Consider the following 26,135-nt stretch of genomic DNA (forward strand, 5'->3'; position numbering starts at 1 on the left):
AACAAAAAGATGATCCCTCATCACCTATCCTGGCTGATGTCAGTGATAGCTGCTTTTCTGCCAACAGTGGCCTTAGCCTCACATGGCTCTTTTAGCCTTTTAGGTGACAATTATTAAGATAGCCAAGCACAGAATCACCCCCTTCTTCCTGACAGCATCCTGGATCCTCCCCGGAATCACCCAGCTCAAGCGCAGACACTTTAAGTCCTTTTCGATATTACTGAGACCTCCTCATGGTTACCTGTGGTTTTTGGTTTCACGAAATGAGTAAAAAAACTCAATTTTGTGTGGCTATAAGTGTGCTCCTGGTGATCTTTGTCTAGAGAACGTTGACAATGGAAAAGTAATAAAGATCAAATTATTTGAGCAGAAACAATAGTTTAATATCCTTTGTTTTTAGAAACTTGAGGTGAGATTCTCTCCCTCTATCTCTACACTGGAGGACTCTGGTAAGCAAAAGGCCTTGAATGACCGTAAGGAGAACTTTGGAAACCAAAGCTTAGCTACTGTTTCAGTGGACAAGAAAGTTTTCTCACCTGAAAAATCAAATTCCTCGGTGAATTGTTAGGTCCTTGGATGCGCTACGCAGAATTTACTCAGTTTGGTGATCAGATTGGAAATGGAATAGAGGTGTCAAGGGTAGTGTCTTAGTTTGCTGGGGCTACCATAACAAACAAACCGACTGAGAGGCTTCAACGACAGAAATGACATTTTTGCAGTCCTGGAGGCTGGAAGTCCAAGATCAAGGTGTTGACAGGGCTGGTTCCACCCGACAAGGCCTCTCTTGAGCTTGGCTTGTAGACGCCTTCTTCTCCCTGTGTCCTCACACGGTCGTCCCTCTGTGTGTCTGTGTCCTCATCCCCTCTCCATAAGGACACCAATCCTAATGGACCAGGGCCTCCCTTAATTTACTTGCCTATTTGAGGAGCTCGTCTCCAAATACAGCCACCTTCGAAGGTGCCAGGGGTTAGACCTTCAACATGTGAGTTTTGGGGGGACACAACTCAGCACGTAACAGCGATGTTCCATTATTTATGAGTTAAAGAGAAGAAATAGAAATGAAAACTGTCAAGTAAAATGAGCCAGCTGGCCCAGTTCAGCTCAGCATCCATTCTCCCCGCCGAGCCATCACACGGAGCACAGCTGTTGGGGGCTTTCATTTCCATTTAACTTCACACCCGGCTCTCAGCAGCAATTAATATTCTTGGTAACTAAAAGTCTCCTCTGAAAACAGTGATAGGAGAAAAATGCTGGCTGAAGCCTTTCAGGCATCATTCAGGTGACATTTGAGTCATTTCCTTGGACCTCTCTCAATCGAACCTCCTAGGTAATTGGATGAATCAGATCAATAAACGGAGCGGATATTTATTTCCACGTCAGCCTTCCTCTCCGCTGGCCATCACTCAGGTGCATGACACAGCCCGCGCTGGACTAGATCCAGACCCGGAACGTCGCTCCTTGGCAGCCCATTCTTCTTTGTGCAGTAGCCTTCTAGGTCACCAGGATGGTGACGGACATTTCTGCAAGAAAAATGATGCCTGGAAGTTAAGCCTCAGCCTGTCTGTGGCTGCCCACATGGTCCCCTAGAAAGGCAGTATTTTCAAGGCCTGTTTTTCAAAGTATGTTATGAAAACCTCGGCCTGTGGAATAGCACTCTCATCACTAGGAATGCAGCCCTTTCCGCATGTGCTCACCCCTATTTTGGGGAGGCATGGGCAGAGCCATGTGGTCCAACCTCACACAATTGCTTCTCTTGGGCACCTCCACAGTGGCGGTACCCCAGCCACTGGGGGCTGCCTGTGAAAGGGCTCAGTCACACACCTCCCACCTTCCCAGATGGTCAAGGTCATTTGAGGGGATGTCAAATACAGTGAAAGGAACCTACAGTCCTGCCAGACCTGGGTTCCCACTGCAGGCCCATCAAGGTCAGCTGCAGGACCTTGGCAGGCCTCTCCACCTTGGGCAGCCTCTGTCATCTGAAAAGGGGTGTTGCTGCAGTTCCGTACCTCTTTCCTAGAGACACTGGGCATGTGCTGCCTGCCTTAGTCTGTCAGGGCTGCTATTACAGAATACCATAGAGTGGGAGCTTAAACAACAGACATGCATTTTTCACAGTTTTGGAGGCTGCAAAGTCTAAGATCAAGGTACCGTCAGATTTGGTGTCTGTTTTTCAGATGGTGGCCTTCTTTCTTCCTGTGTCCTCACAAGGCAGGGAGAGCTCTCTTGTCTCTTCCTGTTTTTATAAGGGCACTAATTCCATTATGGGGGCCCCACCCTTATGATCTGATCTACCTCCAATCACCTCCCAACAGTCTCACCTGCAAATACCATCTCACTGGGAACTAGGGCTTCAATGTATGAATTTGGAGGATATATTTAGACCATGGCACTGCCCCCAGAATGCACAGAGCCCTGGGACACCTGCATAAATATTGATACCATCATCATTATCCCACTGATAGAGAACATGCCAAGGCCACCTAGGTTGTTTGCTCACTGCCACACAGGGCGACAGTGATGTGGGCCTTCTGGCCCTCACGGGTGAAGACAGGCTTGTGGACTGTGGTGGGTGTGTCTGCTGGCTGGCCCTCACTGCCCCCACAGACCCCAGGGGGTACCCTTGACAAGTCAGTTCCCTGATGTCCACACTCCCTGCTACCCCACAGGGCCGAGTGCTTGCAGATTGCCTCAATAGATGTTGGTAGAATATAAAATTGCCTCCTGTGAGTCTGAAGCAAAAATTAGGATTCTAAAACCCAAGCTCATCCTCCTGCAACTGGATGAGGCCTTATCTCTGGGTTGGATGAACATGTACCCACAAGAAAGCCGTCACCCTATTTGCAATAAATCAGTACAGGCGTTATCGTAGAGACTCTGCCGTGAAAGTGGAAAGGAACATGCATTAGGAGAAGGCTAACCCGGCAAGACACTCTCATTAACAAAATTGTCAGAGCACAGAAAAGCAGAAGACAGCCTTTTTTTGTGGATGTGCTGGCAGAACTACGCATTCGTGTTCAGGATGTAGAAGCTATTGCGCAGGGAGAGAAGCAACATTTTGAAAGTGTGAGCTATTTTGTGCTAATCCTCTTCTAATTTTTTTTCTTGGTCTGATTTAATACATCTTCATTGCAACCAGCTGTGTGAGTACGCTTGGGCTACTGTAACAAAATACCACAGACTTGGGGAGCTTAAACAACAGAGACTTACTTTCTCAGGTTTATTTATTTATTTATTTTTGAGACGGAGTCTTGCTCTGTCGGCCAGGCTGGAGGGCAATGGCACGATCTCACCTCACTGCAGCCTCCACCTCCCGGGTTCAAGCGATTCTCCCGCCTCAGCCTCCCAAGTAGCTGGGACTACAGGTTCCCGCCACCAGGCCTGGATAATTTTTCTATTTTTAGTAGAGACAGAGTTTCACCATGTTGGCCAGGCTGGTCTCGAACTCCTGACCTCAAGGGATTCACTCGCCTAAGCCTCCCGAAGTGCTGCGATTACAGGCGTGAGCCACTGCGCCTGGCCTTCAGATTTATTTTTTCAAGATCAGCGTGTCAGCAGGAGCGGCTTCCCTGAGGCCTCTCTTCTTGGCTTGTAGATGTTTGTCTTTTCCCCGTGTCTTCACATGATCCTTTCTCCGTGTGCATGTGTGTCTGATGTGACTCTGTGTGACCAAATCTCCTTTTCCTATGAGGACACCAGGCCTATTGGATGAAGGGCCACCTGATTGACCCCATTTTTATCTTTTTTTTTTTTTTTTTTGAGACGGAGTCTCGCTGTCACCCAGGCTGAAGTGCAGTGGCGCAATCTCGGCTCACTGCAAGCTCAACCTCCCGAATTCATGCCATTCTCCTGCCTCAGTCTCCCGAGTAGCTGGGACTACAGGCGCCCGCCACCTCGCCTGGCTAGTTTTTTTTGTATTTTTTTTTTTTAGTAAAGAGAGGGTTTCAGCATGTTAACCAGGATGGTCTCGATCTCCTGACCTCGTGATCCACCCACCTTGGCCTCCCAAAGTGCTGGGATTACAGGTGTGAACCACCACGCCCGGCTGACCCCATTTTTATATTAATGATGTCCTTATAGGCCCTCTTTCCAAATAGAGTCACATTCTGAAATACTGCAGCTTAGGACTTTGACATATAAATTTTGGGCCAACACAGTTCAGTGCACGATACCAGGCAATATCTAATTGTGTTAAGTTCTTCCTATTTTGCGCATCTCCCTTTTTTTGCAAACAGAATCAATAATGTGTTTTAAACTTACTTAATTTCGGCCATACGCAGTGGCTCACGCCTGTAATCCCAGCACTTTAGGAGGCCGAGGTGGGCAGATCACCTGAGGTCAGGAGTTCAAGACCAACCTGACCAACATGGTGAATCCCCGTCTCTACTAAAAATACAAACATTAGCTGGGTGTGGTGGCGCGTGCCTGAAATCCAAGCTACTTGGGAGACTGAGGCAGGAAAATCGCTAGAACTCAGGAGGTGGAGATTGCAGTGAGCCAAGGTCGCGCCACTCTTCTCCAGCCTGGGCAACAAGAGCAAAACTCTGTCTCAAAACACAAAAACAAAAACAAAAACACTTACTTAATTTGATCATCAGTGATAGAGCCCTTTCCAGGCCCGGTACCGTGGTCGGCCCTGGGGATGGAATGATGGCGGGGTTCAATGGGGTGACATGTCACAGCCCTAGTGTGGCACTGGCACTGGCATCACACGCTGGCCCTGAACTTCTATCCTGGGTGGAGGAGGCGGGCCAGCCTGCAGTAAGTGCCTTCCCTCCTTTAGCCTCCCTGGGAGGGAGGAGGGGGAAAGCTCAGTGGAGCCCTTGGCTGCGTCTCAGAGATGAGGTTGAGTTCTGTACGACTCAAAAGCACCATGAGCAGAGGAGAAAGTGCAGGGCCTAGGATGGGTGTGGGTGGTGCCGAGGGACATGACTCTGAAGCTGGCGTGAAGTCCAGAGCTGCAGAACTAACTTTACATTGTGGGAGCTGTCTGTGGTACTTTGTGATGGCAGCCTACACAAACACACACACCAGCCCTTGAATCCAGGCTGGCCTGAGGCCTCGCTGTGACCTGGAGAACGCAGTGGAAGTGCCTTGAGACACACTGACGCTTCCACTCTTGCCCTCCTGCTGCCCTGAGATGCCTTGTGAATTCTCCCAGGCAGACCCCCTGGGGGATGAGGCCGTGTGGAGAGGGAGGCCCCACTGCCAGCCGGCACCAGCCTCCAGATGGGCGAGCCAGGTCGTCTTAGACAACTGGGGCCACATGAGTGACCCCGGGCCACAGCAGCCCCAACTGCTCGCCCACAGATAGAATCATGAACCAATTAAATGGTGGTTGTCTTAAGTCAATATATTTTGGTGGGGATGGGGGGTTCTTACGCAGCAATGGATAACTAGACATTAAATTTGGGCTGGAAACTAAATAAAATAAATAAAAATAAGATAAAAATAAATACAGAGCCCATGCACCAGGCTAAAAGGATTTCCCAAAATTCATTCATTCAGTAAATGCCATTTGAGTGCCCACCAAGGCCAGGCGCTGTTCTAGGCACATGGGATATATCAGTGAGCAAAACAGACAGAGCTCCCTGCTTTCATGATAACCCTGATACACACAGTAAAAAGTAAAATGTGGTAAGTGAGATGGGAGAACATTCTAAATAGACAGCGTAAGAGGAAATACAAGGGTAAAAGACGGCAGACTGCAATTTTAAATAATGGCTGTCAGACGGGCTTGGTGGCTCACGCCTGTAATCCCAGCGCTTTGGGAATCCAAGGCGGGCAGATCACCTGAGGTCGGGAGTTTGAGACCAGTCTGACCAACATGGAGAAACCCAGTCTCTACTAAAAATAAAAAATTAGCCAGGCGCGGTGGTGCATGCCTGTAATCCCAGCTACTCGGGAGGCTGAGACAGGAGAATTACTTGAACCCAGGAGGCAGAGGTTGCGGTGAGCTGAGATTGAGCCATTGCACTCCAGCCTGGGTGACAAGAGCAAAACTTCGTCTAAAATAAATAAAATAAAATAAATAATGGCTGTCAGGGTAGGCCTTACTGGGAATGTTATCGCCTACTTATTTGAGGAGAGACTAAAAGGAGGTGAACGCAGTACCCACATAGCTATTGGAGGGAGAGCATTGCAAGCAGAGGGAACAGCCGGTGCAAAGGTCCTGCTGTAGTTTGGAAATTGAAAATTGATCCTCAGTGTTGGAGGTGGCTCCAGTGGGAGGTGTTTGGGTCATGGGGGTGGACCCTGATGAATAGATGAATGCCCTCCCTGGGGTGCAGGGCGGTCAGTGAATTTTTTTTTTTTTTTTTTTTTGAGACGGAGTCTCGCTCTGGCACCCAGGCTGGAGTACAGTGGCCGGATCTCAGCTCACTGCAAGCTCTGCCTCCCGGGTTCACGCCATTCTCCTGCCTCAGCCTCCCGAGTAGCTGGGACTACAGGCGCCCGTCACCACGCCCGGCTAGTTTTTTGTATTTTTTAGTAGAGACGGGGTTTCACCGTGTTAGCCAGGATGGTCTCGATCTCCTGACCTCGTGATCCGCCTGTCTCGGCCTCCCAAAGTGCTGGGATTACAGGCTTGAGCCACCGCGACCAGCCTGTGAATTCTTGCTCTGTTAGTTCCTGAGATAACTGGTTGTTGAGAGAGCCTGGCCCCTCCCCTCGCTCTCTTGCTTCCTGTCCTGCTATGTGGTCTCTGCACACACCAGCTCCCCCTTGCCTTCTGCCATCAGTGCCCTCAACAGAAGCAGATGCCAGCGCCATGCTTCCTGTACAAGCTGCAGAACTGTGAGCCAAATAAGCCTCTTTTCTTAATGTTAAGGTTGCTGCAAAATTAATTGCAGATTTTGCTGTTGAAAGTAATGGCAAAAATCGCAATTAATTTTGCACCAACCTAATAATTTACCCAGCCTCTGGTATTCTTTACAGCAACAGTAAATGGACTTAGGCCCAGATATAGGAGCATGCAGGAGACGTGGTGGGAGAACTGCAGGAGGAGAGGCCTGGCCCAGCAGGCCCATGGTGAGGGCTTTGCTTTTCTCAGAAGAAAGAGGTCTTTTAGGCAAGGTGCGGTGGCTCACACCTGTAATCCCAGCACTTTGGGAGGCCGAGGTGGGTGGATCACCTGAGGTCAGGAGTTCAAGACCAGCCTGGCCAACATGGTGAAATCCCATCTCTACTAAAAATACAAGAATTAGCCAGGCGTGATGGCGGGCGCCTGTCATCCCAGCTACTCAGGAGGCTGAGGCAGGAGAATCGCTTGAACCCAGGGCAGGGAGATTACAGTGAACCGAGATTGTGCCATTGTACTCTAGCCTGGTAACAGAGTGAGAATCTATCTCAGAAAAAAAAAAAAAGAGGTCTTTTATTAGAAACCAGTATTCTGGCCATCGGCACCTCGGGGAATCCTGAAGTCCAAAACCTACTTGTCACTAAAGTAGAAATATGAACAGAGTTTGCCCTCACATGTTCTTCACGCTCCACGCCACCTGCCAGACGCTGTGCCAAACCATTCCTGGGGACCTGCTCGCTTCCACCTTTTGTCCCAGGGAAAGGGGACTGTTTTCTGAGGGACAGGGCAGTGGTAGGCACCAAGCCTGGCTGCCTGGGGCCAGGCTCGGCTCTGCCACTCACTAGCATTGACCTGGGGCCTGCTGCAGAGGCTGCTGTGAGGACACTGTGTGCAAAAGGCAAATCGGGTCAAGCCCACTGCAAGAAGACCCAGCTACGTGATCGCCTTTATTGAACCATCTCTCTCGTGACACCAGAGCGTCTTCCAGCTGCCGGCCCTCTTCTCTGCCCCCTTTCCAGCAAGACTCTGCAAAAGACTTGGTGCTCATGGTTTCCGCCTTCCTCCCGCTTTTGTTTCTTGAACCCACCCCAACCAGACTTTCAACCCCCTAGGCCACAAAAACAGCTCCTGTCAAAGTTGCCAGCATTCAGCTGCCTTCCTGACCTCTCTCGCAGGGGTTTAAAACAGGCACCCCAAACCAACGCTTCCAAACCAAATCACTGACGATCCCCTCCAACCTATTCCAGACTCATTGCACAGTTTGGTTACAGGTAACATCACCTTGCCAGGTTCTTAGGCCCAAAACTTTGGGATCATCCTTGGTGTTCCTCTTTCATATCCAGCACTCCTGCATGTACTGCCGCCTCTTCCTTCAAAGCAGATGCAGAGATCTGACCCCTTCACAAAGGCTGGAGTGAGCCTTTTTATTTATTTATTTATTTATTTATTTTTTGAGACAAGGCCTTGCTTTGTCACCCAGGCTAGAGTGCAGTAGCACGATCTTGGCTCACTGCAACCTCTGCCTCCCGGGTTCAAGCAATTCTCATGCCTCAGCCTCCCGAGTAGCTGGGATTACAGGTGTCCACCACCATGCCCAGCTACTTTTTGTATTTTTAGTGAGACAGGGTTTCACCGTGTTGGCCAGGCTGGTCTCGAACTCCTGATCTCAAGTGATCTTTCTGCCTTGGCCTCCCAAAGTGCTGGGATTACAGGTGTAAGCCACTAGGCCCAGCCTGGAGCGAGCCTTTTAAACATAATTCGGCCTGACCATGGTGGCTTATGCCTGTAATCCCAGCACCTTGGGAGGCTGAGGCAGGAGGATGGCTTGAGCCCAGGCATTTGAGGCTGCAGTGATTAGTGATCGCACCACTGTGCTCCAGCCTGGGCAACAGAGTAAGGCCCTGTCTTGAAAAATAATAATAATAGAAATAAAACACAATTTAGATTGTGTCATACTGTTCTTCAAAATGGACCTCCTATCTCATTTTATTTTACTTTTAAATTTTTATTTATTTATTTATTTATTTGAGATGGAGTCTCGCTCTGTAGCCCAGGCTGGAGTGCAGTGGCCGGATCTCAGCTCACTGCAAGCTCTGCCTCCCAGGTTCACGCCATTCTCCTGCCTCAGCCTCCCGAGTAGCTGGGACTACAGGCGCCCGCCACCTCGCCCGGCTAATGTTTTGTATTTTTTAGTAGAGACAGGGTTTCACCGTGTTAGCCAGGATGGTCTCGATCTCCTGACCTCGTGATTTGTCCGTCTCGGCCTCCCAATATGCTGGGATTAAAGGCGTGAGCCACTGCGCCCAGCCCTTCCTATCTCATTTTAAAACGGAAATTCCTTACAGTCGCTTCCAGAGCCTATGTGACCTGCCTTTCTGCATCTTTCTGGCCTCAACTGCCACCCTTCTTCCCCTTGAGCACTCTGAACCACACGGGCCTCCTGGCCGTTCCTCAAACAGGCCTAGTACAATCCCACCCCAGGGTCTTTGCACTCGCGGCTCTGTCTGCCTGGAGGCTCTTTCTCTCAGCTGGCTGTGAGGCTCTCTCCACGTTTCCTGCAAGCCTATGCTGACCCTCTCCAGGAAAACAGCCCTTCCATCCCATCACCCATCTGAACCTACTCAGTTCTCTGTGGCATTGATCACCACCTGACACTGAACACAAACTCGGTGAGGCTTTGTCTGTTTTGTTCATTGCTACATCCCTAGTACCCCACACAGTCCCTGGCACATGCTCAATGTTTGTTGAATGAGTGAGTGAATAACGTTACTCACTGTTTAACAAACACTCTTTTTGTCTCCTCATTGCTATATATATATGTATACACAGACACCACACACACACACACACACACACACACATATATACACACACACACCTCTCTCTCTGTGTATATATATACACACATACATATATACTCTCTCTGTATATGTATATATCTGTATATCTGTATATATACACATATATATGTGTGTGTGTGTATATATGTATATACACAAACTCACAGAGAGAGAGAGAGAGACAGGGTCTCGCTCTGTCACCCAAGCTGGCATGCAGTGGTTCAATCTTGGCTCACTGCAGCCTCCTACTGCTGGGATCAGGCCATCCTCCCACCTCAGCCTCCTGAGTAGCTGGGACTACAGGTGCACACAACTGTGCCTGGCTAATTTTTCATATTTTTTGTAGAGACAGGGTTTTACCATGCTGCCAAGACTGGTCCTGGACTCCTGGGATCAAGTGATGTGCCCGCCACGGCCTCTCAAAGTGCTGAGATGACAGGCATGAGCCACCATGCCCAGGCTTCTCATTGCTACTAAATAACAACATCCCAGATTCCTCAATAGGGTCACGTGACATAGCCCCACTGATCTCTGGTTTTATCTGGCTATGTCTAGTCCTTGGCAAACATGCTGGGTGCATGGCTCAGGCTGTTCCCTCATCTGACCCCAGGGCCTTTGCACTCACTGTTCCGTCTGCCTGGAGACTCTTCCTCTCAGCTAGCTTCGAGGCCCTCTCCACGTTTCCTGCAAGCCTATGCTGACCCTCTGCAGGAAAAGAACCTCTCCTGTGAAGCCCCCACCATTCTCCCCACTATCTCTTGAGGGGACCAGCACTGGGCCTGTGACCCCCAGGGGTTATTGCTGCAGCTGACACATGAGGCATTCAGTAGTCGCTTAAGCCAAATGGTTATCTGAAATATAGGTGACGAGAAACGAAATCTAGAATTCATGTAGATTAGATAAAATTAAAAATTTGGCCAGGCACGGTGGCTCAAGCCTGTAATCCCAGCACTTTGGGAGGCCGAGACGGGCGGATCACAAGGTCAGGAGATTGAGACCATCCTGGCTAACACGGTGAAACCCCGTCTCTACTAAAAAATACAAAAAACTAGCCGGGCGAGGTGGCGGGCGCCTGTAGTCCCAGCTACTTGGGAGGCTGAGGCAGGAGACTGGCGTAAACCCGGGAGGCGGAGCTTGCAGTGAGCTGAGATCCGGCCACTGCACTCCAGCCTGGGTGACAGAGCGAGACTCTGTCTCAAAAAAATAAATAAATAAAAATTAAAAAATTTAATATAAATTAAAAGTCTATCTGAGTGCCTCTAACCTATGATTTTACATTAATACAAATAAGAATGGACCCCGATGATGTCTGCAGGAAGTTCAGAAGTCCAATGTCAGTTGAATATGAGCTGCCCTGGTTTCAGGCTTCCTGAACTTCTCTGGACCCAAGTCTGCGCATAAAAATGGTACAAACATTGCAGTATTCGAAGAACACACATATTCCTCACAGATCACCCCAAATTCTGATATTTATTTGGCAATCAGTGAATAGGCTTTAAATATTTGGCAAAGTCAATTCCTATCAATTTCTCTTCATGGAATCCCCATAGCCGAAGAGAATCAACGTAACCTCATATTCAGAAGTTATGACCAGCTGGTCGCAGTGGCTCACACCTGTAATCCCATCAGTTTGGGAGGCTGAGGCAAGTGGATCACTTGAGGCTGGGAGTTTGAGACCAGCCTGGTGAACATGGTGAAGCCCTGTCTCTACTAAAGATACAGAAATTAGCTGAGTGTGGTGGTGCACACCTATAATCCCAGCTACTCGGGAGGCTGAGGCGTGAGAATAGAGACTCGCTTGAACCCCGGAGGTGGTGGTTGCAGTGAGCTGAGATCGTACCACTGCACTCCAGCCTGGGCGACAGAGTGAGACTCTACGTCAAAAAATAATAATAATTACTAGAAGTTATGATCATATTATACAAGGGCAAACGTATCAGCAGGGAGAGGGAGTTTAGATCAATTTCAAAACAAAAACGGAAAAGAGGTTTGTAATTTTTATGACACGCTTATCCAGCGGATAGGAGTCCTCCATGGACAAAAGCCACCCCAAATATTAATGGCTTACTTCTTTATGACACGCAGAAAATGCCCCTCTCTTTTCAGAATGTACTTTGTTTGCAGTTAATTAGAGGAATCCCACCTCTCAGGGTGGTGGTTGTTCATGTACGTCCTGGCACAGATGTGAAGCCATGCTGCTTAATGCAAGGGCCATTAGGGTGGAGTGACGTGCTCAGTACATTTCTGGGACAAGGTGACACTGTCATTGATGGTCTGTTGAAGGAAAGAAGCTAATTTTCTTTTAAGCGTAAGCCTTTAGGAGTAACTTAATTAGGCCATGCTGTAAAACCATCACTAATAACCGTCAGAAGTACCCCCTGAGTCACCAGGGAATGACAAAGCTTGGCAAACAGCCTCTTCCTTGGAACCCAGGAGTTCACCCCCCACCTCATTTTGAAATGGTCCTCACAGGTCTTCAAAGACTCCCTGTCTCTTGGCCTGAGTCCCTGCTTCCTCTTGGTGAGACTTCATGAGTGCTTTACACATATATAAACACGCATGTGCATAAACATGCACATGTAATACACAGACCGACAATGTAAAACAACTTTTTTTTTCTTTTGTCTTGAGACTGGATCTCACTCTGTTGCCCAGGCTGGAATGCAATGGTGTGATCACAGCTCACTGCAGCCTCAACCTCCCAGACTTAGGTGATCCTCCCACCTCAGCCTCCCAGGTGGCCCAGACCACAGGTGCCCAATTGCTCCCGGCTAAGTTTTGTATTTTTTGTAGAGACAGGGTCTCACTGTGTTGCCTAGGCTTGTCTCAAACTCCTAGGTTTGGCGATCTTCCTGCCTCAACATCCCAAAGTGCTAGGATTACAGGCGTGAGCCACCATGCTCCACCAAAACATTTTAAGAAAAGAAAAAAAATCTCTTTATTTTCAATTCTGTAAAATGACACCACCAGTGCTTGCCCACAAGCTCATCTTTTTTTTTTTTAACATAGTAGTAACTACCTGATATTCTAGTTCTTTAATTATATTTTCCAAGTTTTTAAAATCTTTTAGTTACTATTTTAATGATTACTAAAATTACATTTTGACACTTAATGCACTTATTTTGGGCATTGAGGCCAAAAGGCTGAATTACAGGAGAGATGGGGGATTGTGGGGAGAGCAAGGGTGAGTAGGGAGAGGAAGGGGGGAAGAGGGGCGAGTCAAGTCGCTGAGGGCAAAGGTCAGAGGTCAGAAGGCCAGTGGGATCCTGGGCCCTGCTCCTCCACTTTTCCTGGGATTCTGGAAGCTATCCAGTGTCTTTCCAACATGCTTCGTTTTCTTTCTTTCTTTTCTTTCTTTCTTTCTTTTTTGTTTTTCGTTTCTACAGTCTTCCTTTGTGGCCCAGGCTGGAGTGCTGTGGCGCGATCTCGGCTCACTGCAACCCCCGCCTCCTGGGTTCAAGCGATTCTCCTGCTTCAGCCTCCCAAGTAGCTGGGATTACAGGTGCGCACCACCACTCCCGGCTAATTTTTGTATTTTCAGTAGAGATGGGGTTTCACCATGTTGGCCAGGCTGGTCTCAAGCGCCTGGCCTCAGGTGATCCACCTGTCTCGGCCCCCCAAAGTGCTGGGCTTACAAGCGTGGGCCACCGTGCCCAACTGTTTTCTTAAATTGAACGGAAGTGGTTTCTCTTGGACGCTAGGTTCCGTCCTCTGTCCGACCCTGCTTGGGGATCGGGGGGTGCTGAGAAATATCTGTCGAAAGAGTTAACGAGTCTTAAGTGATTTGAGCACTTCCCATCTTAGAGGACAGTGTGCGAGCACTCGCCCTGAGCACCCCTGCAGAGGCCTCCAGGCACTCCTACGCAGCCAGCCTGGGCCTTCAGGAAGGTTCCCCAGCTGTCAGCAGCAGGGCCCCCCCAGGGACTCTCTTCACTTGCTTTATTTGCCCTCACAGGAATCTTCTTTCAGTTCGTCTTCCCCGGAGGCCACGCTTCCCGACTTCTCTCGCTGGAGGCTCCACACTCCACTCACTGCTGAACGGATGGCTGCCCTGTTCCTTTGGGTTCCTGCTCAGATGCCCCTTTCCCAGGGCGTCCCGAGGGCTCTCCCTGAAATCACACTTGCCCTGACCACCTGCCCCTGTATTGTCTCCCTGTTACTGCTCTTCATAGCAATAAACTATTCCTACAGCGTATGTTAATGTTGTTGTCTATTGCCTCCAGTCAGGAAGTTCATGAGAGTAGAAACTTTTTATTTTGTTCACTGTTCTTTCCCCTAAACAGAGACTCCCATAGGGCTGGTGCCCCACTCACTGATTCAACAAATATTTATGGAGTCTGCCTACTGTAAAGTATAAATACATAAAATAGTGTGACAGCCAGGTGCAGAGGCTCACACCTGGAATCCCAGCAATTCACGGGGCCGAGGCATGAGAAGCTCTTGAGCCTAGGAGTTTGCGACTAGCCTGGGCAACATAGCAAGACCCTGTCTGTATAAAAAATAAAAAAGCCACACATGGTGGCTTGTGCCTGCAATCCCAGAGGGTTGGAAGGCTGAGGCTGAGACAGGAGGATTGCTTGAGGTCAAGATTTTGAGACCAGCCTGGGCAATACAGTGAGACCCCATCTGTAAAAAAAAAAAAAAAAAAAAAAAAAAGGAAAAAAAGTTAGCTGGCCATGGTGGCATGTGCCTGTGGTTCCAGCTATTTGGAAGGCCAAGGTAGAATTGCTTGAGCCTGGGAGGTCAAGGCTGCAGTGAGCCATGATCATGCCACTGAACTCAAGCCTGGGTGACAGAGTGAGATCTTGTCTTAAAATAATAATAATAATAATGGCCCGATGTGGTGGCTCACGCCTGTAATCCCAGCACTTTGGGATGCTGAGGAAGGTGGATCACTTAAGGCCAGAAGTTCAGGACCAGCCTGGCTAACATGGTGAAACCTTATCTCTGCTAAGAATACAAAAAATTAGCTGGGCGTGGTGGCACGCGCCTGTAATCCTGGGTACTTGGGAGGCTGAGGCAGGAGAATCGCTTGAACCCAAGAGGCAGAGGTTGCAGTGAGCTGAGACTGCACCATTGCACTCCAGCCTGGGTAACAGAGTGAGACTTTGTCTCAAAAAAAAAAAAATGATAATGATAATAATAATAATAATGTGCTAGAAGGAGCTGTGATGTGGAAAATTCAGAGTAAGGCAAGAGTAGATTGGGGTGGGTTGGCCTGGGAAGGCCTCATGTAAAGGGAATATTCTGGCAAACACTTGATGACGGTGAGGGAAGAGCTATGCACCTGTCAGGGAAGGTGCATTCCGGGCAGACGGGTCAGCCAGTGCAAAGGCCCTGTGGCAGAATTGTGCTTATGAAGCAGCAAGGAGTTGAGAATGGCTGGAGTGGAGAATGCTGGGGAGAAGTAGTATTAGGAGAGGTCAGACATGAAATGAGGTAGCAATGGAGATTTTTTTACATCAGTAAAATGCACCCATTTTAAATGATGGGTTTTGACCAATGTATAAATCCATATAACCATTGCCTTGATCAAGATATAGAACATTTTCATCACCCCTAAAAGTTCCCTTGTCTCCCTGTAATCCATTCCCCCATCTCCCATCCCAGGCCCCAGGTAACTTTGGTGCTAGAAATTCCTGTTGCTCCTTGTGAAGAATTTCATTTAAATGGAATCATGTAATACATGCCCTTCTGGACCTGGCTTATTTTGCTCGGTAGAAAGTCTCTGAGATTCATCCATGTGGTTCCAGTTATTTGGAAGGCCAAGGTAGATTTGCTTGAGCCTGGAAGGTCAAGGCTGCAGTGAACCATGATCATGCCGCTGAACTCGAGCCTGGGTGACAGAGTGAGATCCTGTCTCAAAATAATAATAATAATAATAATGGCCAGATATGGTGGCTCACACCTGTAATCCTAGCACTTTGGGAGCCTGAGGCATGTGGATCACTTAAAGCCAGGAGTTCAAGACCAGCCTGAAGTCCTTTTCAAACCTTTTGTTTGAATGGCATGATCTCAGCTCACTGCAACCTCCACCTCCCAGGTTCAAACTATCCTCCTGCCTCAGCCTCCCGAGTAGCTTCCATGTGGGTTTATGAACAGTTTCGTTGTTTTGCTGTATAGAATTCCATTGTGTGAGATAGCACAGCTGCTTTACCCATGCACCTGCTGAAGGACATTTGGATTGTTTCCAGCTTTTCACTATTATGAATAAAGCTGCTATGAAGGTTTATCTGTGTACAAATGACTTGGGTATATACCTAGAAGAGGTATTTCTGGGCTGCACAGTTAGTGTATGTTTTCCCCAGGGGTTGTACCACTCACTTCCCATCCAACGTGTAAGCAGCCCAGGTGCCTCTCTATCTTCCCCAGGACACGTGGTATTGTCAGTCTTTCTAATGGCGGCCATAATGGTGGGCGTGGGAGCAGCACCTTGTGATGGTAATCTGTGTTTCTCTGATGACTAATGATATTTTTTTTTCCTGTGCTTACAGCTACTTTCATATCTTCTCTTGTGAAGTCTTTTTCAAACCTTTTGTCACACTCTATCGCCCAGGCTGGAATACAGCAGGATGATTTCAGCTCACTGCAACCTCCGCCTCCCAGGTTCAAGCTATCCTCCTGCCTCAGCCTCCCGATTAGCTGTGACTACAGGTGTTTGCCACCACGCCTGGCTAATTCTTTTATTTTCTGTAGAGATGGGGTTTCACCATGTTGGCCAGGCTGGTCTCGAACTCTTGGCCTCAGGTGATCTGCCTGCCTCGGCCTCCCAGAATGCTGGGATTCCAGTGACCTGTGCCCTGCTCAGCCTTTTCATTTTCTTACCAGTATCTTGAGCGAACGTTTCTAATTTTGATAAAGTCCAGTTTATCAATTTTGTTCATTTATCTATTGATTGATTTACAAAAATGGAATCTATGGTATACAGCATGACTTGTTTGTTTGTTTGTTTGTAGATGGAGTTTCATTCTTGCTGCCCAGGCTGGAGTGCAGTGGTGCGATCTCGGCTCACTGCAACCTCTGCCTTCCAGGGTCAAGCAATTCTTCTGCCTCAGCCTCCCGAGTAGCTGGGATTACAGGGGTCTGCCACCACGCCCGGCTAATTTCTGTATTTTTAGTAGAGACGGCGTTTCACCATGTTGGCCAGGCTGGTCTTGAACTCCTGACCTCAGGTGATCCACCTGCCTCAGCCTCTCAAAGTGCTGGGATTACAGGTGTGAGCCACTGGGCCTGGCCCATCATGATGTTTCGATACATTGTGGAATGGCTGAATCAAGCAAATTCACTTGTGTATTACTTCACATTCTTAGCATTTTTTTGTGATGAAAACACAAAATTGATTTTTAGAAATCTTCAACTGTACATTGTTATTAATCAGAGTCACCCTGAGGTACACAGATCTCTTAAACTTTTTTTGTCTCAATTTTTTCCTGTGTGATTTGTGTCTTGTCTAAGAAATATTTGCCTAACCTGAGGTTGTGAAGGTGTTCATGTGTTTTTCCCCTAGTAGTTCTATCATTGCGTTGTAACCATTTTTTTTTCTTTTTTCTTTTTGAGACAGGATCTCACTCCGACACTCAGGCTGGAGTGCAGTGGGGTGATCTTGGCTCACTGCAGCCTAACTTCCCAGACTAAAGTGATACAGGCATGCACTACCACACCTGGTTAATTTTTATATTTTTGGTAGAGACAGTGTTTCTTTATGCTGCCCAGCCTGGTCTTGAACTCTAAGCTCAAGTGATCCTCCTGCCTCAGCCTCCCGAAGTGCTGAAATTATAGGCTTGAGCCACTGTGCCTGGCCTATCTTTGTAACTTTTGTGTTTAGGTCCACAGAAAGTTTTGAGCAAAGAACTACCATGATCGGACTTACACAGATGCCCCTGGCATCCCTCTGCTGTGCTGAGCCTGTGGCAGGCCCGAAGGCAGACTTCAGGACACCGGTCAGGAGACCTTTCCACCCGTCCGGGCTTGGACCAGCCTGGGCAGAGTACAGCTGGGAGGAGAGGGCACATCTTGGAAATGTTTATCAGCGAGTTTTCTGGTGTAAGTCCTTCCTCCCTCCTCGCTGAATAATCATCAACTTTATGAAGTTATTTCCTTTCTCTGAAGACTCAAGTGCTTGCGGCTTCACATGAGGCCATGTGTACGTACACAATTGTCTTGAGCCTTGAGCAATGTTTGCTATGTATTTTAACTTTTCACTGTTTTAAAGGAAATAGCTGGTTTTAAGTTTTAATCCACAGACTGTCATTCTTCAGGGATGGCAGCCCCAAACACACCATGACAACTCATCTACTCACCCATGAAAGATTAAAAAATGGATCCCAACGTATTTCATCTTATGCTCTGCGTCACTTCTGCTCGGACTCATAAATCCATGTCTCTTTGCTTTGGCCACTTCAACTCATATCCAATCCTTTCTTTAATTCATGATTTATTGCTGTAAGTTAGCTCTTTTGCCAGATTTATAAACTCACTGTTCTTCATATAATACCTACTTTGTATACTAGGCAACAAGACAGTTAATTTATTGTCTATGACTTGTTACCTTGAAAAATGACATCAATGCAAAGTGATTGCCTTTTAGCCTCTGTAGCCAATAAACTCATTTTATTTTTTTTTTTTGGAGAGGATGATGTGAGGTCATAGGATCATATATATAATCAGTGAGCAGAATGAGAAGGAGCGAGTTGAAAGCTCTCTACAACAGAAGCCAAGAAGGAAGACGTCCGTCTGGTAGCAATCATGTATAAGCTGGCCTCCTGCTGTTTGCTTTTCATAGGATTCTTAAATCCTCTCTTCTCTCTTCCTCTCCTTGACTCCGGGGAAGTATCCCTTCAACTCTCAGGTAAGATTTTTTTTTTCCCTTATGTTAGTCTTGAAAGAGCCTTTACCAGTCTTAAATTCAATATTAGAGATAAGAATGGGATTCCTGTTCAAAGGAGTCTTGAGTCTTGTTCTATCAATAGTCCCAGCTTTGAAAAGAACATTAAAGGATCCTTACAGCACATTTTAGATGTAGTAATGGATACAGGTTTTTTTTTTCTCTCTCTCTACAATGTAAAAGGAGAAGAGGAGAATTGCTTGTTTCATGTTACCTCTGTAGTTGAAACTCTTGTTTTGGGCGATATATATTTTTTTCCAATTTTAAAAATTGCACGAAATTTAAAACATCATTACTTTTAGTTTTTACTTTAAACAAACTGGTTGAATGTAGCACTGGTTGTTCTAATTATAGATTAATAACGGGTTTATTTGTTTCACCTTATGTTTAAAAAATCTGATATGTGTTCTATGAAACAAAAATGTTTACTAAAATGTTTTTAAATGACAAACTGGGGAGCTAGGGAGTTCACAGCCTTCCGAGTGTATTGATCATTTCCTTTTGATTTATGTTAATTCAGTTTAAGTCTAAGTTGAGTTAAAGAAATACATATCAGTCAGGTAAGTTCTCATTTTGCCATTATCTTTCCATTTAGTTTAAGAAATGAGAAGGCTAATGCTTGGGGATTAGGTTCCATCAAAAACTTAACTAGATTTAATCTTATCTTTAATCTTGAGTACTTCTAGGCGTTTTTTAAATAAAGAAAAAAAAAATCCTCTTCTAAGCCAAGGATTTTATAGTTTCTAGTCTCTAAAAGTTCATCCCGAGCAGCTTTCTGATGATCGTCAAGCACTGTCATCAGGCACTGTCAACCAACTTCCCGAGTCACTGAGATGATCACTGACTGTCCTCTTAACAGTTAAACACAGGCATTAACTTTACTGAATCTCTCTTTACAAAGAAACAGCACACATCTCAAGATGAAATAAAAAAAGGAAATACTCAGTTACTACTGTCATCTTAAAAACTTTACAAATAATTTAAGAAACTTAGCTGAAATGAGTGTAGCATCTCACACAAATTCGAAACAAGTGGCAGCTTATCTCAGAATTTGTTCTCATTGATTTCTCCAGAAATGAGCTTTCCTGTCAGCATTTATAGATGATCAAATTTTATAGATTTTTATTAACAGTCTTCAGAAGTGCTGTGAATGTGCTCAGATGCCTTTATGATGATCTGCTCACTGTCCTCCAATCAAGGTTGCAGCTATTTGTAAGCCTGCGGCATGCCGGTGCCACACATGGCCTCCCACCCTGACTCCCACAGCCTCGAATCGCAACACAGCAGCAGGTCTGCATTTACCACGCCTCACACGCACTTCGTTCAGCACACTCCGGAGTGCCCTTTCCACATACCTTAAGCACACTTACCATGCATTCTATATGCCATCTGGTCGACCACATTTCACATAGGAAGCGCCACAATCAAGTTCCTTACTGATGAGTTTGAAGACGATTCTAAGTATAATAATTGTATTGAAATCCTGAAGTTCAGTAAGAGAAGAGGTGATACCATCCTACTGGCTTTACAGGAAGGTCGTAAACAATCTTCTTTTTCCTCTCCAATTTCACCGCCCAAATATCTAAAAGCAAAAAGGCAGTAGGCAGCAGTAGTTAAGCAGAAATGAGGGAGAGTCAGACGTTTTGAACCAAAATGGTTTTGAGAGAGGCTGTGGCTCAGCCCTCAGCTCTTACTCAAGGCAATCGAGGGGCTTGGCGCATCATGCGGGCGTCAGATCCACGTCTCCCGGCTTCCCGTTCTGCCGGCTGGCACATGGGCTGGTAGCATTTCCGCCTCTTTTAGAACACCACTGATGACACGTCGTGAACTTAGCGTTGGACGTTTTTCTAGTGTTCATCTCCCTGTCTCTGGTACTCTCCAAAGACACGAGGAACAGACATAACCACCTGGATGAACTGAATTGTTGTCTGTTTTTACTCTGTAGCACCTCATGAAGATGCGCCGTTAACTTCGGAGGAGCTAGAAAGAGCTTCTCTTCTGCAGATACTGCCAGAGATGCTGCTGGGTGCAGAAAGAGGGGATAGTCTCAGGAAAGCAGGTAAATGCTTCTCATGTTTATAGCATGTCTGATTTAATTGCTACTGAACTTACCGTCTGTCCTCATCTAGAAGAGGTAGAGCCCTATTTTGGAATATAAAGATGAACTATATAAAATAAGTAATTACCGATACTCTCCCCTCCCGGCCTGTGCAACCTTCTTTTCCCCAGCAGCTCCTTGCATGCACCGTGCTCTTTGGTACCTCAGCATTTTGTCTTTCTGTGTGGACTTTTATTTTTGGGGGGTAGGGGTTGGTGGTAATTATTCCAGTTTCCAGTGAGTGCAATTTAAAATCCTAGTTTCCCACTTACTGAAACCTTAATCTTTCTGTACTCCAGTTTCTTAATCTATAATCAGGAATGATTAAGTTTCCACCTCAGAAGGTAACTTGTGAAGAGTCAGTGAGTCAAGGCAAGTAAAATGCTCCTTGAGTCACACAGAAAGTCATTAATCAAATGTCAGCTTATTCCCCTATGGCCACATTCCTCCAAGCATGGACACAAATGCTTAAGAAGTTCTGGAAACAAAATTGAGCCTTTTGCTGGGCGCAGTGGCTCGCGCCTGTAATCTGTCTCAAAAAAAAAAAAAAAAAAAAAAAATTGAGCCTTTTAGTAGGCATTGTTTAATACAGTCCTTTTGTTGTATGTTTGATAAGCCACTGCACTGTTAAGTTACTGAGGACAATGCAATGACTTTTGTGAACTCCGGATAAGAACAGGAGTGCCTGTCTGCATTCAAGAAAAGGTTGCTGCAATGTGGAAAAAGACCAGAAACTAGACACAATTTAGTAATATTATTTTGTATATTTTAAAACAAGCATACAAGAGAAACAACAGAGCTGATGAACTGGCTTCAAAACTGTTTTTCAGACTCGAGTACCAACATTTTTAACCCAAGAGGAAATTTGAGAAAGGTAAGTGACTCTATTCATGACTTAGGTTTAAAAAGGCGAACATTCTGTACTGATTTTACAGGACTCTGAATTCATGAACTAGAGAAGTGTTCTTGGTGGAAACCACACCTTAAAATAACTGGCCAGCATGGCCAGGCGCGGTGGCTCACGCCTGTGATACCAGCACTTTGGGAGGCTGAGGCGGGCGGACCACCTGAGGTCAGAAGTTCGAGACTAGCCTGGTCAACATGGTGAAACCCCGTCTCTACTAAAAATACAGAAATTAGCTGGGCTTGGTGGCGCCTGTAATCCCAGCTACTTGGGAGGCTGAGGCAGGAGAATCGCTTGAACCTGGGAGGCAGAGGTTGCAGTGAGCCGAGATAGTGCCATCACATTCCAGCCTGGAGGATAAGAGTGAGACTTCATATCAAAATAATAATAATAATAGGCCAGCATTATTTCAAAGCATTAATTTTTCCGAATTGTGATTGATATAAGATCTGAATGCAACAGGAACCTACCCAGTGCCTGTTTTGGGTAAATCAAGTAAGTTGTGAAAGAATGAAAAAAATAGGTGAGGTCCCTGCTCTCAAGCCTGGCATCCACTTGTGCTCTCATTCGCTATCTAACATGCGGCCCACTGCCAGCAGCACTGGGAGCGCCTGGAAGCGAGTGAGGGATGCAGAATTTTAGGCCCACCTAGGACCTGTGGAAGCAAAATCTGCATCTTAACAAGATCCCCAGGTGATTCACAGGCATGGGAAAGTGTGACGGGCACTGCAAGGTAACACCTAGTGGAAGAAGGCCATGCTCCAGACATTGACATGAACCATGTGCAGGAGGCTGGGCGTGGTGGCTCACGAGTCTGTCATCCCAGCACTGTGGGAGATCGAGGTAGGCGGATCGCTTGAGACCAGGAGTTCAAGACCAGCCTGGGCAACATAGCGAAACCCTGTCTCTACAAAAAATACAAAACTTAGCCGGGTGTGGTGGCGTGCACCTGTAATCCCAGCTACTCGGGAGGCTGGTGCAGGAGGATCACTTGAACCCAGGAGGTGGAGGTTGCAGTGAAAGACTGCACCACTTCACTCCAGCCCAGGGAACAGAGCGAGACTCCGTCTCAAAAAAAAAAAAAAAAAAAAATACAACACAATACAACACAATACAATACACACAATACATACAATACACAGAAGACAATAAATGCATAGAATATGTTACTTTTTATTTATTTTTTGAGAGAGGGTCTCACTCTGTTACCCAGGCTGGAGTGCAGTGGCGTGATCTCGGCTCACTGCAACATCCACCTCCCAGGTTCAAGCACTTCTAATGCCTCAGCCTCCCGAGAGTAGCTGGGACTACATGAGCCTGCTACCATACTCAGCTAATTTTTGTAGAGATGGCGTTTCACCATGTTTCCCAGGCTGGTCTCAAACTCCTGGGCTCAAGTGATCTGCCCGCCTCAGCCTCCTCAAGTGCTAGGATTACAGGCGTGAGCCACCCGCCTAGCAACTGACATGATTTAAATAGAAGTCAGTCAATGAGGGTTTAGGAAAATTCAGGACAATCACTGAGCTGAACAGACTGGAAGGACACTCATTAGAGGTGGGGAGGTGGGCACAGGAGCCCCACTGGGCCTGGGACACTCTTGTTACAATTACAATCCAGGGAAAAACACAAATACTTTTAAGAAGTCCAATGTCTTGACTCAAGATTCCTTTTTCTTATAGGACTCTTCATTCATTGGTAACTTATCTGTTTTTTTGTTTGGATTGTTTCAGTTTCAGGATTTCTCTGGACAAGATCCTGACATTTTACTGAGTCATCTTTTGGCCAGAATCAGGAAACCATATAAGAAACGTGAGACTCCTGATTGCTTCTGGAAATACTGTGTCTGAAGTGAAATGAGCATCTATTAGTCAGCTCAGAAACACCCATCTTAAAACACAAAAAATAATACAATGCTTGATTTGAAAACAGTGTGGAGAAAAACTAGGCAAACTACACCCTGTTCATTATTACCTGGAAAATAAATCCTCTATGTTTTGCACATATCATGAGTGGTTATTTTCCCTATAAACGTGTCCTGAAAATTTATAATTATTCTTTTCTTCCATTTGCTCTTAGAGAATTCTTTGAAAATTCAGAAGCAAAGCTAATGAATGAACAGAAGCAAACATTAAGAAAAAGTCACGAAAGTTAAACTTGTTTAATGACAAATCATTTAAATAAACTATATTATCTTAGCTATGATGGCCTCTTGACCCTTAAAAAAGACAACATATTACTTAAAAAATAAATCATGGCCAGGCACAGTAGCTCAAGCCTGTAATCCTAGCCCTTTGGGAAGCTGAAGTGGGTGGATCACTTGAGACCAGGAGTTTGAGATCATCCTGGGCAACATGATGAAACCCTGTCTCTACCAAAGGTACAAAAATTAGCTGGGCATGGTGGCGGGTGCCTGTAGTCCCAACTCAGGAGGCTGAGGCACGAGAATCGCTTGAACCTTTGGGGCGGAGCTTGCAGTGAGCGGAGATCGCACCACTGCACTCCAGCCTGGGCAACAGAGGAAGACTGTCTAGAACATAAAAAATACAATAAACAAAATAAAATAAATAAAAATAAAACAAAATAAAATAAAAAGAAACCAGTATCTTAGCGTGGAAAAATCTCAAAGTTACGGGTGTCTGAGATGAAGGGCGGAAGCGTCTGATGCTCGTTGGTTTCTGAAGTTCGTGGGGGAAGCTCATGCGCTGAGATCCTTTCTCTCGGCTGACCAAAGTCCTAACACTTGACGATTTTAATCTTTTAACATTGAAACTTGTATAATCTCAGTTTCTGTGAGCTCAAGGATCACAGTTTCTCATACTGGGAAAAGCACCTTGATGTCTCTTATAGAGAGAAGAAAGCTGAGGCAAGATTTAAGATTGTGGAAGAGCCTGGCTTACAAATTTTTAAAAACTGTGTAAGTACCGACTTCTATTCCGTGAATACATCTGTATAAATGTGGTTTATATATGTATAGAAGATACAGTGTGAACTCCTGAGAGTTCTGTGTGGGTCTCACACAGAACCAGGTTTAGGGGAGGCTTGGACGTTTATGAGAAACTCGTTTCTCTCATTGAGCTCTGACATCCCACCACATTCCAGAGGGGTCTGCATCAACCAAACAGCAACACGCAACTGTGTCAATCTTTTCACTGACCATCACAAGTCTCCTAGAGAGTACCGGTCTCAGAGAGTTTACCCTAAAGACATCAAGAACTTGGCCGGGCGTGGTAGCTCACGCCTGTAATCCCAGCACTTTGGGAGGCCGAGGCAGGCGGATCACAAGGTCAGGAGATTGAGACCATCCTGGCTGACACGGTGAAACCCCGTCTCTACTAAAAATACAAAAAAAATTAGCCGGTTGTGGTGGCACGTGCCCTGTAGTCCCAGCTACTCTGGAGGCTGAGGCAGGAGAATGGCGTGAATCTGGGAGGCGGAGCTTGCAGTGAGCCGAGATTGCACCACTGCCCTCCAACCTGACGACAGAGCGAGACTCTAAAAAACAAACAAACAAAAAAAACCACACACACGAATAACAAATCTAAGGGAGAGATGTTTTAAACTGCAATGAATGCACAAGCTCAGAAACATGCTAACATTGGGGATAGCTATGATAATACTGTGGCATGTCTCTCAGTGTTGAAATTAAATCAGTACTAGTTCCCTGGCACAGAAAGTTGACACCATAAAACTGTTCTGTATCAGAGAGAACTTAAAAGCGGAATTCCACTGTTGAATTCTGAAATCCCTACTCATATTAGTGATATCAGGTGATGATTCATATAGACTGGGGCTCTGCCATCAGGTTTCTAGGGTCAGATTCCTACTCCCAGTGCACACCAGCTATGAGTCTCTGACCCAGTTCTTGACTCCCCCTGCCTTAGTTTATTTCTCTGTAAAATGAGGACAATAACAATGCTTATTTCACAGGGCAGTTGTGAGGATTAAATAATTCATGCCAAGCACTTAGACCAGCACCTGTCAGAGTAGTATACACGCAAAGTATACTGAGCCATTTTTCTTCCTGCTCGTTATTATGATTTTTGTTACAGAAAAGAAAGGTGCAAATGGTCTGAAAGGTGTAAGCTTTAAAAAGCTCTGTTGGCTTCAGGATTTTGTTCCCTATTTTAATTTCTAGATTTTGTTGCCACCAGTTACACAGTCAGATCTTGTACACAGGTTCACCCTACAAAATCTGAGAAATTTTGATAACCAAATTTTATAAATTTGGCATTAGAATAAGTATTAAAAATATGTACATTGAAGGGAGGATTAACCCATTTATGCCAGAGGTTGCAATTTTTTTTTTTTTTTTTAATGAAAAATCAGACCTTGGTGATGACCCTGAGCAGTAGCATATAAATAACTCCCACAAGTTTAGTGTTCCAATAATGGAACACTAGGTGTAAATGGGCTAAATAAGCCAATACATTTCAAAGTGCCTGCACCTTCATCCTCCACACAGTAGGTGCTCAGACCCACTGGCTAAGGCAAACACAGAATGTGGCTGAGAAAGCAAGGTTAACTAATATGAGGGTCCCTCAATAGATCATAAGAAACAGTTCTAAATGATACAGAAAACACATTCAAAGATCTGTTGACGTAGGGCCGGACAA

General features: G+C 46.1%; 1 protein-coding gene and 1 long non-coding RNA gene across 3 annotated transcripts; one reads left to right on the forward strand and one right to left on the reverse strand.

The window, feature by feature from the left end:
* Window positions 1–358: 358 nt before the first annotated feature.
* Window positions 359–21,179, reverse strand: LOC141408946 (uncharacterized). Of its 2 annotated transcripts, XR_012426709.1 has the most exons (3): window positions 20,215–21,178; window positions 19,891–20,102; window positions 359–1,520 (listed from the first exon to the last, which is right to left on the reverse strand). It is a non-coding gene; the product is annotated as an uncharacterized lncRNA (long non-coding RNA). The 2 variants fall into 2 exon arrangements; XR_012426707.1 differs by lacking the exon at window positions 359–1,520 and having other exon boundaries at window positions 18,245–20,102; window positions 20,215–21,179.
* UTS2 (urotensin 2) lies at window positions 17,845–23,521 on the forward strand. Its single transcript, XM_005544893.5, has 5 exons — window positions 17,845–18,078; window positions 18,462–18,484; window positions 20,466–20,579; window positions 21,449–21,492; window positions 23,253–23,521. The coding sequence occupies exons 1-5, from the start codon at window positions 17,954–17,956 to the stop codon at window positions 23,367–23,369; spliced, it is 423 nt and encodes a 140-aa protein (XP_005544950.2). The 5' UTR covers window positions 17,845–17,953; the 3' UTR covers window positions 23,370–23,521.
* The last annotated feature ends 2,614 nt before the right edge of the window (window positions 23,522–26,135 follow it).

Source organism: Macaca fascicularis, chromosome 1 (assembly GCF_037993035.2).
Source record: "Macaca fascicularis isolate 582-1 chromosome 1, T2T-MFA8v1.1".
Classification (NCBI taxonomy): domain Eukaryota; kingdom Metazoa; phylum Chordata; class Mammalia; order Primates; family Cercopithecidae; genus Macaca; species Macaca fascicularis.